Below are 17,715 nucleotides of genomic sequence, written 5' to 3'. Positions count from 1 at the left end.
TTTCCATAAAAAAAAGCATGGTTATGGTATACCAAAAAGCGCCGGACAGTGAGGTGGATTAAACTCCTAATTAATGAACTGTCTCATCCTGCGAGAAACTGAAGGAAAGCCTGGGCCTATCACTACGCCTTGGTCCTAGGCTATGTATCCAAGAGACCCTTCCCCCATACAATGCTCCTGGGTTCTATATGGTACTCTGAGACATTTAGCTGTCGGCTAGTTTAATTAATTGTGTCATACTCGAGTTCGTATTTTATTTCAAGACAGCTAGTGGAATATCTAGTATTGAGAAGAAGAGGACGCCAAAGGAGATATAGGATGGATCGAGGTAGTCCTCTTTCATGCGCCTAGATCGAAAAAACGTATCTAGTTTATTGTGAAGCCTAAGTTGTCTAGTTGGAGCGAGCACTAGGGAAGCCACTCACCACATGTCGAGAAAGTACCTGCTTCTTCCCACGACCGGCCTCATCCGCCAGTTATTGACCCCATTCCGAGAGCACAGCCCTCTGTGCTGGCGCTGAACTGTAATAAGTCTATTCGAATTGCTGCTTCTTGTGAGAAGCTAGGTATGTTCGGTGTTTCCTGTATGGTAGTATAGAGGAGAGTCTGAACGACAAAGGAAATTAAATTCAGAAGGAGTACCACTCGTATGAGCGCCTGGTGTAATGACTACGGGTGAGTTGTACCCCCTCTGGGAAATCATCCAAATAAGTTTGTTTTCCCACTGTATTGTAATATCTACGGATGATACTATCCGCATATAAACAGATTTGCTTTCCTTAATAACTGTTAAATACCAGCGCCCTGGATATTTAAATCTCTAGTAGCTAGATCGCACAAAAAAAATAAAAAAAAATTTTACTGCAACTTTGAAGCATTTTGAGTTTGTCTCTAGGTGGTAAGAGGCGAGCCAGACATCGAGAGGCTCCCAGTTCCTGTATCTAGTTGTGACTGTGTGAAAGCAGTGTCTAGTGGGGTCTGAAATGTGTACGAGTAAGCAGGACAGGACCAGACTGAGACTCCAGCCTACAGGCCGCTACCAGTGTTTTTATAATACTTAGTCTTGTTTCTGTCTGTGCTACTTCCATTCGTTGATCTATGGTTAAGCTACGTCTTGGCTAGTGGGAGAGAGTTTAGTTTATGTTGTTACTTATACTGCCATATTGTCGTGTCCAAGAATATACCAAGTCGTGGACAAACAGGTACCTCTGCACTGATATGGCCTCTGCTCAGAATCAGGTTTATTCATTACTTCTACTTGCAATTATGCGGAGGAATCGGCGTCGCGGGCGATCCACCAGACTCCGCCTCGGGCAGCGCAGGTTAACGCTGTTGTTAAGGAGGAAGTCTTTCTTAGATAGAAGTGAATAATACAGGAGCCAGCCCGTGTGAACAGCTCTCATACCTACCGTCAACCCAAGCATGCATGCGGGAGCTACTGCATACATGGTACTGACCCTCCTTTTGGAGATGTTACAAACATTTTAGAGGTGCATAGCGATGCGCGGTACAGGCTCAATGTTGATCCCCTCCTGCAAGTGCGCTCCGGGAGGCTCAGAGACAGAAAGAAAATTGCATCACACCCCCATATGGCGGGCCCTCAACCACATCTTTCAGATTTCCTTTAATTAGGGGGGAACAGTATCTCTAGCTGTTGCGTGAAAGAGCGATCTGCTCTAGATAATGATAATGGTAAACATACAGGGCAAGAGGGCTCAGCCTGGTTAATTTCTTAGTTGTGAGCTACTTGCTTCTAGTGGAGAAGCGGACCAGGACAAGGCCTCCAGGCTTGTGTGATCTAGTGTTTGAAGCTATGTCTCTGAGGGAAGGCCAACCAGACGCACGTCTCCGGCCACTGGCGTCTACTTCTTTGAGTGTTTTGAAAGCGAGGTCGTGAGAAGAGAAGGAACCAAGGCAAGAGAGCCCAGCTCCTGGTACTAGTGTCGTGACTAGTTGTCTAATGTGGAGAGGACCCAGCGATGCGGCACCCTCCTCTATGTCCTGTATCTAGCCACCAGCAAAAACGTTTGGAAGCTTGAGTGTCATCAGCTGCGTTAAGTAGGTATCAAAGAGCAAGCGACTCCAGCCTGTATCTAGTTGTTGTAAGCTAGTGTCGAGGAGAGGGACACCAGGAGAGTTCTTGCCTCCGTCTGAGGTTCTGTCTCTTGCGTTAAAAGTCACCTATGTGTTATGAAACATACTGATGTCTACATTGTTGAAGAGGGACACGAGAGGAACGGACTTCCAGTCCTCTATATAGTGGTATATACCTTATGTGTGTTCTACAATCGTCCATGATCTATTTGAGAGCCTCCAGAACCACTGTATCCTATGTTGTAGATAGCAGTTGTCTTAGTGCGAGCGGGACCAGGAGAGGTCCCAGCCTGGTATCTAAGTGTGAAGCTACGTTGCCTAGTGAGAGACTAGGACTCTCTATGGTATATAGCCTGCGCAGGCCAAGAAAATATCAGCTTTGTGCAAGCTAGTGTCCTTAGTGGAGATTGGATACCAGGAGAGCGGCCTCTATCCTCCGTATTCTAGTTTATAAGCTATGCTTATTCTGCCGAAGCTCCCCAGCCTTTTCTATCTAATTGTTGTATATAGGCTTATGTTGATCTAGTGCGAAGAGACCAAAGGGCTCCAGCCTCTATCGTATCTAGTGTTTGAAGCTTGTCTAGTGGAAAGGGACCAGCAGAGGGCTCCCAGCCTGTATCTATGTTGTTTGAAGCTATTGCTAGTGGAGAGACCAGAAGGGCTCCAGCCTGGTATCATTGTGTGTAGTATTTCTAGTGGAGAGTACCTAGGAGATGCGTCCAGAGCTCGTGTGAGTCTAGTTTTGAAGCAGTTTCTATGGAGAGGACCAGGAGAGGGCTCCAGTCTGATCTATGTTGTGTAGCTAGTGTCTAGGTGAGTGCAATAAGGACCCAGGCTAAGCCGAAACGCTACCAAGCATCCGAAAGCTATAGCACAACATATCGAAACAGAATAGATTAATGACTCTAAGTGAGAAGGCGTACCAAGAAGAAGAGCTCCAGCCTGATACTAGTGGTACTATGACTACGTTATAGCGGCGATGGAGAGGGCTCGCCTAGCCTTGTATAAATCTTAGGATGTTACAAAAACCAGACATACCTAATGTAAACAACTTAGAAGCTGTTAAAATGTTCTCAGTTTTGACCTTTGAGAGGGACCATGAAATAAGTATGTTTGCCTCCACACGCACTCACTAGAGTACGCTATCAGTGTCGCCTGTGTTGTGAAGCCTTATTTGTTGAATCTATGAGAGATCGATCGGGACCAGGAGAAGCCTCCAGCCGTATCTAGTGTTTTAAGCGAGGTTGTCTCATCTCATCCAGAAAGCATCCAGGGACGCGCCTCCACAGCTCCCTTCCCGTTATCTAGGGTTGTTAACTATCTTTACGGTTAACTGGTTCTAATCTACCAGTCTGACTGCTTTAGTCTCCTAACTACTAACTATATAGGCTCCTAAATATCCAATCTACTCCCGAGGCTGGAGGCGTGCTCGCGTTCTTTTCAGTGCTTATTATTCCCTTAGTATCTCCTAGAGCTTGTTCGGACTACTGGCTTTCTATATCTACCAGTCTACCTGGGTATCATAAGCCCTTATCTTGTTACGACCTGGGAGGGACTTACGTTATCTTATCCAGTACTGGAACTCGGTTTACTCTCCTACGTGCACACGGGTCTTTTCTAATCTACCAGTCCGACTGGGTGTAACTCCACTGTATATCTTTACTTGAGAGGCAGACTATCACAGCCAGTAATCACCACGTTCTTGTACCTGATTACCCTACTGTTGACCAATCGTGTTGGGCGTTTCTAGATCTACCCGAGTATCTGACTAATAAGAATATTAACTCCTACTGTAAACTACTGGTTTCTATCCGTCACTTATAAAAGTTTGCCATCCCATTCTCCTAGACCTGTTGAAGCTCTCTACCTGTACTACTTGGGGCTCATATCTACCGAGGCTGACTGGTAGCTCCTACTTACTACGGGCTTTCTGATATCTGTACCATTCTCAACTAGTGTGTAACTGCGACATATACTGAAACTACTTGGTTCGGTCGTTTCTCCCCAATTTGTGGTAGTATCACCAGTTGCTCTGACTGGAGTTGTGAGAATTCCCTCACTGTTACTACTTATTGATACATCTCTAGATCTACCAGCATTTACGAGCTTGGCTGGCTAAGCATTCCTACGTCTGTAACTGTTCCCGCGCCCATTTCTTGAACTCAGTTTTAGTATTTACAAGACCACAATATATTAACTTGCCTGATTTTCTACCGTGCTGGTCTCTTCCCGAGAAGCGTTCAACCACTATACTTTGTATCCGCCCAAACGATCTCCTCTGTTTTCTGTTGCTCTCGTTTGGTGTGGCAACACCCCAGCATTATTGAACTCCTCCTGTCATGCTCTGCCCTAAGCCGAGACATAAAAGAAGCGAGACCGCCCACTCATCTTTCTTTTTAAAATTTTGTATTGTTGCAACCAAACTCGAAAGTGCATTAACACCGCCCCACTGCTGGCGTGCTCGAAGAGCAAGTCGTATTATTGACTTGCACCTGTTCTGTCTATGCTTCACGTGTGGTGAAGACTCATTATTGTACTTCCTGTCCTGTTCTCTGTTCCTCCCTGGTGAAGACAGCATTGATTATCTCTACACTTCCTGTCTCTGTTCCCCGATGTGAAGACAGCATTATTGACTTCCTGTCCGCTGTTGCCGTGTGTTGAAGACTGCATTATTGAACTTCCGTTCCCTGTCTCTTCCCCTGTGTTGAAACCAGCACATTATGACTTCCTGTCCTGTCTGCTGTTCCCCTGTGTGTGAAGACAGTCATATTGACTCTGTCCTGTCTCTTTCCCGGGCTCTTAAGACAGCCATTATTGACTCCGTGTCCTGTTCTCTGTTCCCCGTGCTGTGAAGGACCAGCCCATTATTAACTTCCTTCTTGTCTCTTGTTCACCGTGTGGTTCAGCATATTGACTGCTGTCCTGTCTCGTTCCCTATATCCAACTGTGTGGAAGACAGCATTATTAACTTATCTCATTGTCCCTTGTCTTCTTTCCCGTGTATCTGGTGAAGACAGCATTATTAACTTCCTGTCCTGTCTCTGTTCCCGTGTGTGAAGACAGCATTATTGACTTCCTGTCCTGTCTCTGTTCCCGTGTGTGTGAAGACAGCATTATTGACTTGCTGTGTGTTTCAGGTGGGGAGAAGCAACGTGTGGCCATAGCCAGGGCCATTCTGAAGAACCCTCCTATCCTGCTGTATGATGAAGCTACGTCCTCACTGGACTCTATCACTGAGGAGGTAACCCACACACTTCACCTGTTGTCTCTTCTGCAGCTCAACTCAGTGTACCAATCAGCTCCGTAGATGTTAGGGGATTGAAAGAGTCCACTGAAGTTGGAGAGAATTGGCCACATGTCGTATTATAGTTTCATACTGAATTACGTGTACGTTTTTATACTTCCTGTTTCTCTACAACATTCTAGAACTATTTATAATAGATGCAGTAAGGAGGTCAATGGAACTCGACCAAAACAATGGAATTTCCATGGAAACGTGTGGGGGGGAAAAGGTCCTGAATCTCCTCATTGCCCCCCCAGCAAAATTAGGCTATTTATGTGTGTGTTTCACACTATGTTGAAGTCCAAATCGGAGTATAATGCTTGTATGGATGTCAACCCCAACACATGTTCAGCCGTCGTTACCAATCTGACTACCACCGAACGATTTCTGTATGCTAGCTATGCTAACCACCTTATACGAATGGGAGTTAGCATTTAGCAGTCACTTCTTCAAAACCTGAAAAGTGACAACTTCTACATGTTATGCAGTGGAAACAGCCAAATATATCAAGGATTTTTCTTTATTTTTACTATTTTATACACTGTAAAATGATAGTGCAGACATCAAAACTATGAAATAACACATATGGAATCATGTAGTAACCAAAAGTAGTCCCACTAAGCGCAAACCAGATGCCAAGAGTGTCCAAAGCTGTCATCAAGGCAAAGGGTGGCTACTTTAGAATAATCTCAAATATAAAATATATTTTGATTTGTTTAACACTTTTTTTGGGTTACTACATGATTCCATATGTGTTATTTCATAGTTTTGATGTCTTCTATTATTCTACAATGTAGAAAATAGTACAAATAAAGAAAACCCCTTGAATGAGTAGGTGTCAACTTTTGACTGGTACTGTACATAAATCATTAAGGATTTGACAAATATCCACTTTGTTTGGTCAGATTTGTTGACTGTGCGCCAATCTGGTCAATGGAATATCTGTGTTCCATTTAACTCCTTAACAGCATCTATACTTGATTTTCCTGTGTTTCTCTTAAGCATTCTAGAATTATTTCTAATATTTGATCTTCCTCTGTTCTGGAACCTTCTAGAACCATTTCTAATATTTGATGTTCCTCTGTTCTGGAACCTTACTAAGATCTATTTCTAAAATATTTGATCTTCTCTGTTGCTGGCCTACTTCTATGACCCCAGTTCGCTTCGAAGCAGATCAGAGGGTGATTTCTAATATTGATGACTTCTCTGTTCTCTGGAAACCTTCCTAGAACACCAATTCTATATTATTGATGTTCCTCTTTTGGACACCGTGTCCTAGAACCATTTCAATATTTGATTCCCTTTTCACTCCTGTATTCTGTAACCTTCTTAGAAACCATTTCAATACTTCATGTGTTCTTTGTGTATCTTTCTTCATAGATACATTCTATACATTCCTAGTGAAGTGTCTGGTCCAGGACCGTGACGTCAGTGATCATCGCTCACAGACTGTCCGACACCATCGTAGACGCAGACGAGATCCATCGACTCAACAAAAGTGTAAAGAACGACTTCTCTATAGGAATCCAGAAGAGTGAGCTTATAAAACGACCATCCCAGCGTTCTTCTACTAAAAAATTATAAATACTTTGCTCTGATGAAAAGCAATATCCCAAGTATAATAGTACTAGTAAAGTTACGACAATAACTAAAAAGGGTTATAAAAAATATACAACATGAGTGTCGAAATTGGTGTGTATATATTAGTTTTTTAGATTAAAACTACGACTGAACTTACAAGGAGTAGTACTTTCTGTAATTCCAATACTTGTGGATATCATATTTCTTCAGCAAAGTTACAGAAAATTCACGATAATACTGGAGGTGGTTATAAGGATTTTGGCTAGTAGACCCACGATTTCTTTGCTACCTCGAAATCATTCAGGTCCCAAATCTGGGCCTTTGCCAACATTTCCCTGTCTTGGTGCCATTTGGTTAGCGCGCTAGCTAAATTTTCCATTCACCAGAACAACAACCTGCAACACACACACACACCCAGAACATGAGCCTGAGACACAGGAAGGAACAACCAATAGTGTTTCACAGGAAGGAACACCACAAAAAGTGTTTCACAGGAAGGAACACCACATATGTGTTCACAGGAAGAGACACCAACCACTAGTGTTTCAAAACAGTCGACAGAGAACACCACACATAGTGTTTTCAGACAGGAAAGAACACCAACATAGTGTTTTCCCAAAAAGCATCTTAAGCCTATGTTCATCTTTAGATAACCTTCCGCAGAGACCATCGTTAAACACCTTCGTTAGGAAAGTTACACTTGAAAAACACCTCGTTATTTACGATTGCCTCAGACCACTAGAATAGCTTAAGTGTGTCATTAGAATTTTTAATTTTTTTGCCCTTTCGATTCGCTTATCACCACAAGAACATCTGTTACACACATATATCAAGATGTTTATACTGTCTTAATGTGACCACTGAAATCTTCAGAACAAAGTTGACTACAAATAGACCTACATACAAAAGTCCATAGTCTTTGCGGTAAGTTACAAAACAAAAGCGAAGGAATAAAATCTGCTTCAATTGGAAAAGATGACTGCAGGATGACTGAAATATAGGCTAAACTTTAAAATCATATTGAAATACATTTTAATTCCAACAAGTCTATTTTGCTAAATTGGTAGACTAGTTTCTGTAATTTTGCCTCAATATATTTCATGATGTGTAACATGTGCACAATGATTTAGTGCGTACTTATAGGATAGCCAAACATTACAATAAGCTGCCTTCAATATTATTTATAGGAGAGACTGGGACTGGAGAGACTGGGGACTGGAAAGGGGAAGACTGGGGAATGGAAAGGGGAGAGGATGGGGACTGGAAAGGGGAGAGATGGGGACTGGAAAAGGGGAGAGGACTGGGGACTGGAAAGGGGAAAGAGGACTGGGGAATGGAAAAAGGGGAGAGGACTGGGGACTGGGGAAATGGAGAAGACTGGGGACTGGAAAAGGGGAGAAGACTGGGGACTGGAAAGGGGAGAAGACTGGGGACTGGAAATGGGGAGAAGACTGGGGACTGGAAAGGGAGAGGACTGGGGACTGGAAAGGGGAGAGACTGGGGACTGGAAAGGGGAGAGGACTGGGGACTGGGAAAGGGAGAGGACTGGGGACTGGGGAGGGGTGGGGTGGGATGCTTTTACTACTGGGGGGAGGGAGGGAAGGGGGTGTGCTGTTGGTGTGTGTGTGAGCGCGTGCCATTGTCAGTAGGGGACCAGTAAACCGTAGCGCGAGGCGTTTGGTAGGGAGAGGTAGACGTCTCTGTTCTTCACTGTAGACTTGATCATTAACATTCTGGATGTCTCCCATTCAATACTAATTCTGTGTCAAAGTCTTGTTTTACATGGGACCTTAGGTCTGACCTAGATTTTTATAATAGTTGAATCCTCTGTCCCCCTACTGTCCTCAGGGTAAGATAGCAGAGCGAGGGGACCACCACTCTCTCCTGCTACTCCAGGCTCTCTGTACGCTGATCTGTGGAACACTCAGAACAGTAAGATACTGAACCGTAAGAAACAGCCCAGTGGAGCTGCAGCCAGAGAGACTCAGCCAGAAGGAGGAGGAGAGGAAGAAACTACAGGAGGAGATCATGAACAGTGTCAAGGGCTGTGGGACTGCTCCTGTTGAGGATAGACCAGGACAGGAGGTGCTCCCTCAATACCTCCCTCAATACCTGTCCTTCCTCCTTCATCCACTGCCAGCCTGCGCTCAGTACTTTAATTTACACCTCTCCAGCTCGCCACGCACGCCAAGCCCTCCCCCTGCTCCTCCTGAGAAGGCGATTGGTGCCCGAAGAGGAGACTGAGGAGCAAGGCTGTCTGCCAATGGCTAATGTCTACAGAGAGGCAACGTTCGTCTGCCAATCCTCAGCTCAAACAACACATAAAAGACCTTGTACAGGATGACATCATGTTGTATAGGATGAGTCACGTTGTATAGGATGACATCACGTTGTACAGGATGACATCATGTTGTATAGGATGACGTCACGTTGTATAGGATGACATCATGTTGTACAGGATGACATCATGTTGTACAGGATGACATCATGTTGTACAGGATGACATCATGTTGTACAGGATGACATCATGTTGTACAGGATGACATCATGTTGTATAGGATGACATCATGGTTGGACAGGATGACATCATGTTGTATAGGATGACATCATGTTTGTATAGGATGCCATGTACAGGATGACATCATGTTGTATAGGATGACGACACGTTGTATAGATGACATCAGTTGACAGGATGACATCATGGTGTATAGGATGACGTCACGTTGTATAGGATGACATCACGTTGTACAGGATGACATCATGTTGTATAGGATGACATCACGTCGTATAGGATGACATCATGTTTGTACAGGATGACATCATGTTGTCTACAGGATGACATCATGTTGTACAGGATGACATCATGTTGTACAGGATGACATCATGTTGTATAGGATGACATCATGTAAGAACATTACTGATCAACGTGAGGAGTCTGTTTCATTCTGAAGATATGTACCAAATGCCACCCTATTCCCCATGGACCCTGGTCAAATGTAGTGCACTATATAGGGAATAGGGTGCCATTTGGGACCTACACCCTATGGACCCTGGTCAAATGTAGTGCACTATATAGGGAATAGGGTGCCATTTGGGACCTACACCCTATGGACCCTGGTCAAATGTAGTGCACTATAGAGGGAATAGGGTGCCATTTGGGATGAAACCGGAGGTATTTGGATGAGGTATTTCTGACAGCGTTCTCCTGTAGGAAGAGGGGTGCCTTGATATGTGTTTTTAACTAGTTCTTCCATATTGTTGGGAAGTGTAGGTCTGTGTTTTATATTAAGGATTTGTATATATCTCTATATCAGGATTTAAAAGGCTGCTGACTAAAAACTAGACACACATTGTCCAGGTATATCTATCGCTATAAAATGACCTTTTCTCAAAATAATCTTTACTTGGGGGGGGGGTTCAATCATTTAGAAGGTTTCACCAAGAACAGGAAACACACGCCTACCTAAAGATCATGTATTACAAATAATGAATATTAGGCTTCATCCTTAACAGCCCTGTTCTTTGATCTTTATCAGAGACTTGTCAGGAACATGTAGTATGGTGAAGACTGGCTGGCTATAGTGACTGAAGAGTCCTATCTGTTTTAATGGAGGGTATATTGGTACACGTGTTGGTAGGCCATTAGCCAATAATCCTTTTAACACCGGCTTCCGGGGCATTATCACTTTTATACAACGGGTTACCAACCTATTGAAATAACGATTGACATATTTTCATTCAAAAAAAAATATTTTGATAAATTCATTCATACTATTTCATCCTTCCATAAGACATAGTCCCGACACAAATCTAGGGTTGCTACCCAAGCCGGCTGGTCGTTCATTCTATTGGTTCTTATCCCAGCTAACTTACTGTCACGTCAAACAGTGCAGACAGAATAACAGCTGGCTAGCCAACTACAGCTAACTTACTGTCACGTCAAACAGTGCAGACAGAATAAACAGCTGGCTAGCCCAACTAACAGCGCTAACTTACTGTCACGTCAAACAGTGCAGACAGAATAACAGCTTGCTAGCCAACTACAGCTAACTTACTGTCACGTCAAACAGTGCAGACAGAATAACAGCTGTTTTCTAGAGACTTTTATTTGGACACATCCATAACAATGAGCTAATGAGGTGTGATTTCACCTGGCATAGAACATGTGCTCTCTCATCAGGACACTGTTGTTCAGAGGAGCTAGCCAACAACACAGCCAACAACACAGTCAACAACACAGCCAACAACACAGCCAACAACACAGCCAACAACACAGCCAACAACACAGTCAACAACACAGCCAACAACACAATCACTTCAAACTGAAGCAGGAAAGACTGAAAACCAGCTGCACTTCATTTCGTTTTACCTTTTTTCAATTTACATTTCTTTGTATAAATAAAAATGATGCCGATTCATGATTTCGACTGGCTGAGAAACGCTGCCTGCCTGTCTGCCTGTCTCATCCCGACTCCCGACACGTTCGTTACTATGGGACAGATGGAGATCCAATCTGAAATGTCCACTGTTGAAAACAAAATTTTAGTCTAAAAGAAATGTGAGATAATGTCTAGATGCTTTTTATAGTGGCGATCAAGTTTATAAATTGCCTGGCTGGGCTGATGAGACAGTGGATTGCGCAGTCAGATGGAACAGAGTAAATAGGCATTTCAACGTCATAGATTTAGACGGTGGTAACTTGTGGAATAGACACCGGCTGGAATGCGGTTCTAACCAATCAGCATTCAGGACTAGACCCACCCATTGTATAATACTACATCGATCACAGCCTTTGAGTTTTGAATAAAGCTAGTCTGAAGAAGCTGAGGACATACTATTCACAATTAATACATTTCTACCTTTTACTTAAATGCACACTTATTAGGGTATCTTTTGGATTGTCTGACAACTAATGTTCTCGATTAACGATTGTCTGACAATGGTCTAATATTCACATGGGTTAGGTATTGCCTTGTTATTTGAGGAGAGCTTTTTGGTCAGATCAGTGCCCATGTTGCGTGATGTCGTCATGTACAGTTTGTTAGAACAGAATACTAGTTGGGCTTGTTGTACAGCAGTAATGTAATATGTATAATTCTATAAAAGCACTGGAGAAAGACATTGGACTTTTTGTGTGATAACCTGAATAAAGAGCAGTGCCTATAGTATATTGTTCCTATGATCTGTCAGTCAATGAAGGGGACGTCTTTCTTAATGTTGTCTATTTGTGTGACTGATCATTCAAGACAATTTGGGTCAATGTAGGATTTTCCCTTGAAATAAATGGCTGTTATTTTAATCTGTTTGATCAGGTGACATCATGCCCCCAACGTTCTGTCCCTGAATTAACTCTTAACTGTGAGGTGAAAGGTCAGGCTGAGGTTTGTAACCCCCACAAACGCTAACCCTCCCTGTCCCCTGCTAGGTGATAATTGGGGGATCTAGCTAACCACCATATAGACCAGGGATATTCAACTCTGACCCTACGAGGTCTGGAGCCTGCTGGGTGATAATAGACCCTTAACCCTTACATCATATCCTCTAGACCAGGGGTAATTCAACTCTGACCCTACGAGGTCTGGAGCCTGCTGGGTGATAATTGGGGGATCTAGCTAACCACCATATAGACCAGGAGTATTCAACTCTGACCCTACGAGGTCCGGAGCCTGCTGCTGGTTTTCTATTCTACCTGATAATTATTTGCACACACCTGGTGTCCCAGGTCTAAATCAGTCCCTGGTCCGAGGGGAACAATGAAAAACGCAGTGGAACTGGCTTGGAGGTCAAGAGTTGAGTTCGAGGGAACTAGTTCATTATTCATTGGGTCTTCTATGGATAACACACCAGCCATTCTGTATGGTTCCTTCTCTCTACCAGTCTAGTTTACTTGGTGATGCCACGGGGAAGCTAGATCCTAACTCCTTCCAATGTTCCTGATTTGATAGCCCTCAGTTTATGTTAAATGTTCGTCCCAATATTCTCCTCAGTTTATAGTTCATAGTCTCCCCAGTTTATAGTTCATAGTCTCTGAATAATAGATGTTAGCTTAACCCTTTAGTTCCACCTCCCACAGATGCGGTGACCTCAACCTGTTTTAAATGATGTCTCTAGAGACAATATCTCTCTCATCGTCACTCAATGCCTAGGTTTACCTCCACTGTATTCACATCCTACCATCATCACTCTATGCCTAGGTTTACCTCCTCTGTATTCACATCCTACCATACCCTTGTCTGTACATTATGCCTTGAATCTATTCTACCGTGCCCAGAAACCTGCTCCTTTTACTCTCTGTTCTGAACGTACTAGACGACCAGTTCTTATAGCCTTTAGCCGTACCCTTATCCTACTCCTCCTCTGTTCCTCTGGTGATGTAGAGGTTAATCCAGGCCCTGCAGCGCCTAGCTCCACTCCCATTCCCCAGGCGCTCTCATTTGTTGACTTCTGTAACCGTAAAAGCCTTGGTTTCATGCATGTTAACATTAGAATCCTCCCCCTAAGTTTGTTTTATTCACTGCCTTAGCACACTCTGCCAACCCGGATGTCCTAGCCGTGTCTGAATCCTGGCTCAGGAAGACCACCAAAAACCCTGAAATGTCCATCCCTAATTATAACATTTTCCGACAAGATAGAACTGCCAAAAGGGGCGGAGTTGCAATCTAATGCAGAGATGGCCTGCAGAGTTCTGTCTTACTATCCAGGTCTGTGCCCAAACAGTTTGAGCTTCTACTTTTAAAAATCCACCTTTCCAGAAACAAGTCTCTCACCGTTGCCGCTTGCTATAGACCACCTTCTGCCCCCAGCTGTGCCCTGGACACCATATGTGAACTGATTGCCCCACATCTATCTTCAGAGATTGTACTGTTAGGTGACCTAAACTGGGACATGCTTAACACCCCGGCTGTCCTACAATCTAAGCTAGATGCCCTCAATCTCACACAAATTGTCAATGAACCTACCAGGTACAACCCCAAATCCGTAAACACGGGCACCCTCATAGATATCATCCTGACCAACCTGCCCTCTAAATACACCTCTGCAGTCTTCAACCAGGATCTCAGCGATCAGTAACTCATTGCCTGCGTCCGTAATGGGCCCTCTGTCAAACGACCACCCCTCGTCACTGTCAAACGCTCCCTAAAATACTTCAGCGAGCAGGCCTTTCTAATCAACCTGGCTTGACCTCATCCCGTCAGTAGAGGATGCCTGGTTGCTCTTTAAAAGGGCTTTCCTCCATCTTAAATAAGCATGACCCATTCAAAAAATGTATAACTAAGAATAGATATAGCCCTTGGTTGACCCCAGACTTGACTGCCCTTGACCAGCACAAAAACATCCTGTGGCGTACTGCATTAGCATCAAATATATCCCACATGATATGCAACTTTTCAGGGAAGTTAGGAACCAATATACACAAGCAGTTAGGAAAGCAAAGGCTAGCTTTTTCAAACAGAAATTTGCATCCTGTAGCACAAACTCCAAAAGGTTCTGGGACACTGTATAGTCCATGGAGAATAAGAGCACCTCCTCCCAGCTGCCCACTGCACTGAGGCTAGGAAACACTGTCACCACCGATAAATCCACGATAATTGAGAAAAGCATTTTTCTACTGCTGGCTATGCTTTTCACCTGGCTACACCTACCCCGGCCAACTGCCCCGCACCCCCCACAGCAACTTGCCCAAGCCTCCCCATTTCTCCTCAAATACAGATAGCTGATGTTCTGAAAGAGCTGCAAAATCTGGACCCCTACAAATCAGCCGGGCTAGACAATCTGGACCCTCTCTTTCTAGAATTATACGCCACAATTGTTGCAACCCCTATTACTAGCCTGTTCAACCTCTCTTTTGTATCATCTGAGATCCCCAAAGATTGGAAAGCTGCCGCGGTCATCCCCCTCTTCAAAGGGGGAGACACACTAGACCCAAACTGCTACAGACCTATATCTATCCTACCCTGCCTTTCTAAGGTCTTCGAAAGCCAAGTTAACAAACAGATCACCGACCATTTCGAATCCCACCGTACCTTCTCCGCTATGCAATCTGGTTTCAGAGCTGGTCATGGGTGCACCTCAGCCACGCTCAAGGCCCTAAACGATATCATAACTGCCATCGATAAGAGACAGTACTGTGCAGCCATATTCATCGACCTGGCCAAGGCTTTTGACTCTGTCAATCACCACATTCTTATCTGCAGACTCAACAGCCTTGGTTTCTCAAATGACTGCCTCGCCTGGTTCACCAAATACTTTTCAGGCAGAGTTCAGTGTGTCAAATCGGAGGGCCTGTTGTCCGGGCCTCTGGCAGTCTCTATGGGGGTGCCACAGGGTACAATTCTCGAGCTGACTCTTTTCTCTGTATACATCAATGATGTCGCTCTTGCTGTTAGTGATTCTCTGATCCACCTCTATGCAGACGACACCATTCTGTATACTTCTGGCCCTTCTTTGGACACTGTGCTAACTAACCTCCAGACAAGCTTCAATGCCATACAACTCTCCTTCCGTGTTCTCCAACTGCTCTTAAATGCAAGTAAAACTAAATGCATGCTCTTCAACCGATCGCTGCCTGCACCTGCCCGCCTGTCCAACATCACTACTCTGGACGGCTCTGACCTAGAATATGTGGACAACTACAAATACCTAGGTATCTGGTTAGACTGTAAACTCTCCTTCCAGACTCACATTAAGCATCTCCAATCCAAAATGAAATCTAGAATCACCTTCCTATTTCGCAACAAAGCCTCCTTCACTCATGCTGCCAAACATACCCTCGTAAAACTGACTATCCTACTGATCCTCGACTTTGGCGATGTCATTTACAAAATAACCTCCAACACTCTACTCTACAAATTGGATGCAGTCTATCACAGTGCCATCCGTTTTGTCACCAAAGCCCCATATACTACCCACCACTGCGAGCTGTACGCTCTCGTTGGCTGGCCCTCGCTTCATACTCGTCGCCAAACCCACTGGCCCCAGGTCAGCTACAAGTCTTTGCTAGGTAAAGCCCCGCCTTATCTAAGTTCACTGGTCACCATAGCAGCACCCACCCGTAGCACACGCACCAGCAGGTATATTTCACTGGTCACCCCCAAAGCCAACTCCTCTTTGGCAGCCTTTCCTTCCAGTTCTCTGCTGCCAATGACTGGAACGAACTGCAAAAATCACTGAAGCTGGAGACTCATATCTCCCTCACTAACTTCAAGGTCCAGCTGTCAGAGCAGCTCACAGATCATTGCACCTGTACAAAGCCCATCTGTAAATAGCCCATCCAACTACCTCATCCCCATACTGTTATTATTTTTATTTTTTTTCTCCTTTGCACCCCAGTATCCCTTGCACACTCATCTTCTGCACATCTATCACTCCAGTGTTTAATTGCTATATTGTAATTACTTTGCCACCATGGCCTATTTATTGCCTTACCTCCCTTATCTTACCTCATTTGCACACACTGTATATAGACTTTTTCTACTGTATTATTGACCCTATGTTTGTTTATTCCATGTGTAACTCTGTGTTGTTGTGTGCGTCAAACTGCTTTGCTTTATCTTGGCCAGGTCGCAGTTGTAAATGAGAACTTATTCTCAACTAGCCTAACTGGTTAAACAAAATAAATAAATAAATGATTCACGCTTCACCATCTGGCACTCTGACGGACGAATGTGGGTTTGGCGGATGCCAGGAAAACGGTACCTGCCCCAATGCATAGTGCCAACTGTAAAGCTTGGTGGAGGAGGAATAATGGTCTGGGGCTGTTTTTCATGGTTCGGGCCCCTTAGTTCCAGTGAAGGGAAATCTTAACGCTACAGCATACAATGACATTCTAGACAATTCTCTGCTTCCAACTTTGTGGCAACAGTTTGGGGAAAGCCCTTTCCTGTTTCAGCGTGACAATGCCCCCGTGCAGGTCCATACAGAACTGGTTTGTCGAGATCGGTGTGGAAGAACTTGACTGTCCTGCACAGAGCCCTGACCTCAACCTCATCTAACACCTTTGGGATGAATTGGAACGCCGACTGTGAACCAGACCTAATCGCCCAACATCAGTGCCCGACCTCACTAATGCTCTTGTGGCTGAATGGAAGCAAGTCCCTGCAGCAATGTTCCAACATCTAGTGGAAAGCCTTCCCAGAAGAGTGGAGGCCTGTTAAGGCAGCAATGTTTCCAACATCTGAGGGATCCTTCCCAGAAGAGTGGAGCTGTTATTGCAGCAATGTTCCAAACATCTAACGTGGACAAGCGCCTTCCCAGAAGAGTGCGAGGCTGTTATAGCACAAATGTTCCAACATCTAGCTGGAAAGCTTCCCAAAAGAGTGGAGGCTGTTATAAGCAGCAAAAGTGGGGAAAACACCACCCATAACCTTAACAATCGCAACATGATTTGGGATATGAAGATGTTGGATGAGCAGGTGTCGCCATACTGTTTGTCACGTAGTGGTATGCATATAACTAACGTTAAGTTCAATACTCTCAGACTCACGAGTAAAACAACTATGTAATAATTAACGTTAGGACAACGACGCATACAACCAACCAAAGACAATAACATAATCACACCACACACACATAACACACACACACACGAGAATGGAAACACACAAGCACACGATGTAAAACAGAGGACACGAGAGAGATATAACACACATAGAAAGAACACGACACACACAACACACACCACCACACACCACACACACACAAACGACACATAACACAGCACACACACACACACACACACACACACACACACACCACAC

The 17,715-nt window shown here is 44.3% G+C and overlaps 1 protein-coding gene across 1 annotated transcript in view; it reads left to right on the top strand.

Annotated features, from left to right (window-relative positions):
* The window catches only part of abcb7 (ATP-binding cassette, sub-family B (MDR/TAP), member 7), a 62,526-nt gene extending 50,400 nt beyond the window's left edge, over nucleotides 1–12,126 (top strand). Inside the window, 6 exon segments of the mRNA XM_070441389.1 lie at nucleotides 1,830–1,893; nucleotides 5,108–5,382; nucleotides 6,796–6,877; nucleotides 8,807–8,840; nucleotides 8,843–8,934; nucleotides 8,936–12,126. Coding sequence (XP_070297490.1) covers nucleotides 1,830–1,893; nucleotides 5,108–5,382; nucleotides 6,796–6,877; nucleotides 8,807–8,840; nucleotides 8,843–8,934; nucleotides 8,936–9,202 — 814 coding nt within the window. The 3' untranslated portion in view covers nucleotides 9,203–12,126.
* The last annotated feature ends 5,589 nt before the right edge of the window (nucleotides 12,127–17,715 follow it).

This window comes from Salvelinus sp. IW2-2015, unplaced genomic scaffold (assembly GCF_002910315.2).
Source record: "Salvelinus sp. IW2-2015 unplaced genomic scaffold, ASM291031v2 Un_scaffold3878, whole genome shotgun sequence".
NCBI lineage: Eukaryota > Metazoa > Chordata > Actinopteri > Salmoniformes > Salmonidae > Salvelinus > Salvelinus sp. IW2-2015.
The sequence above is the reverse complement of the archived record's forward strand: the minus strand, read 5'-3'. Positions and strand labels throughout refer to the sequence as shown.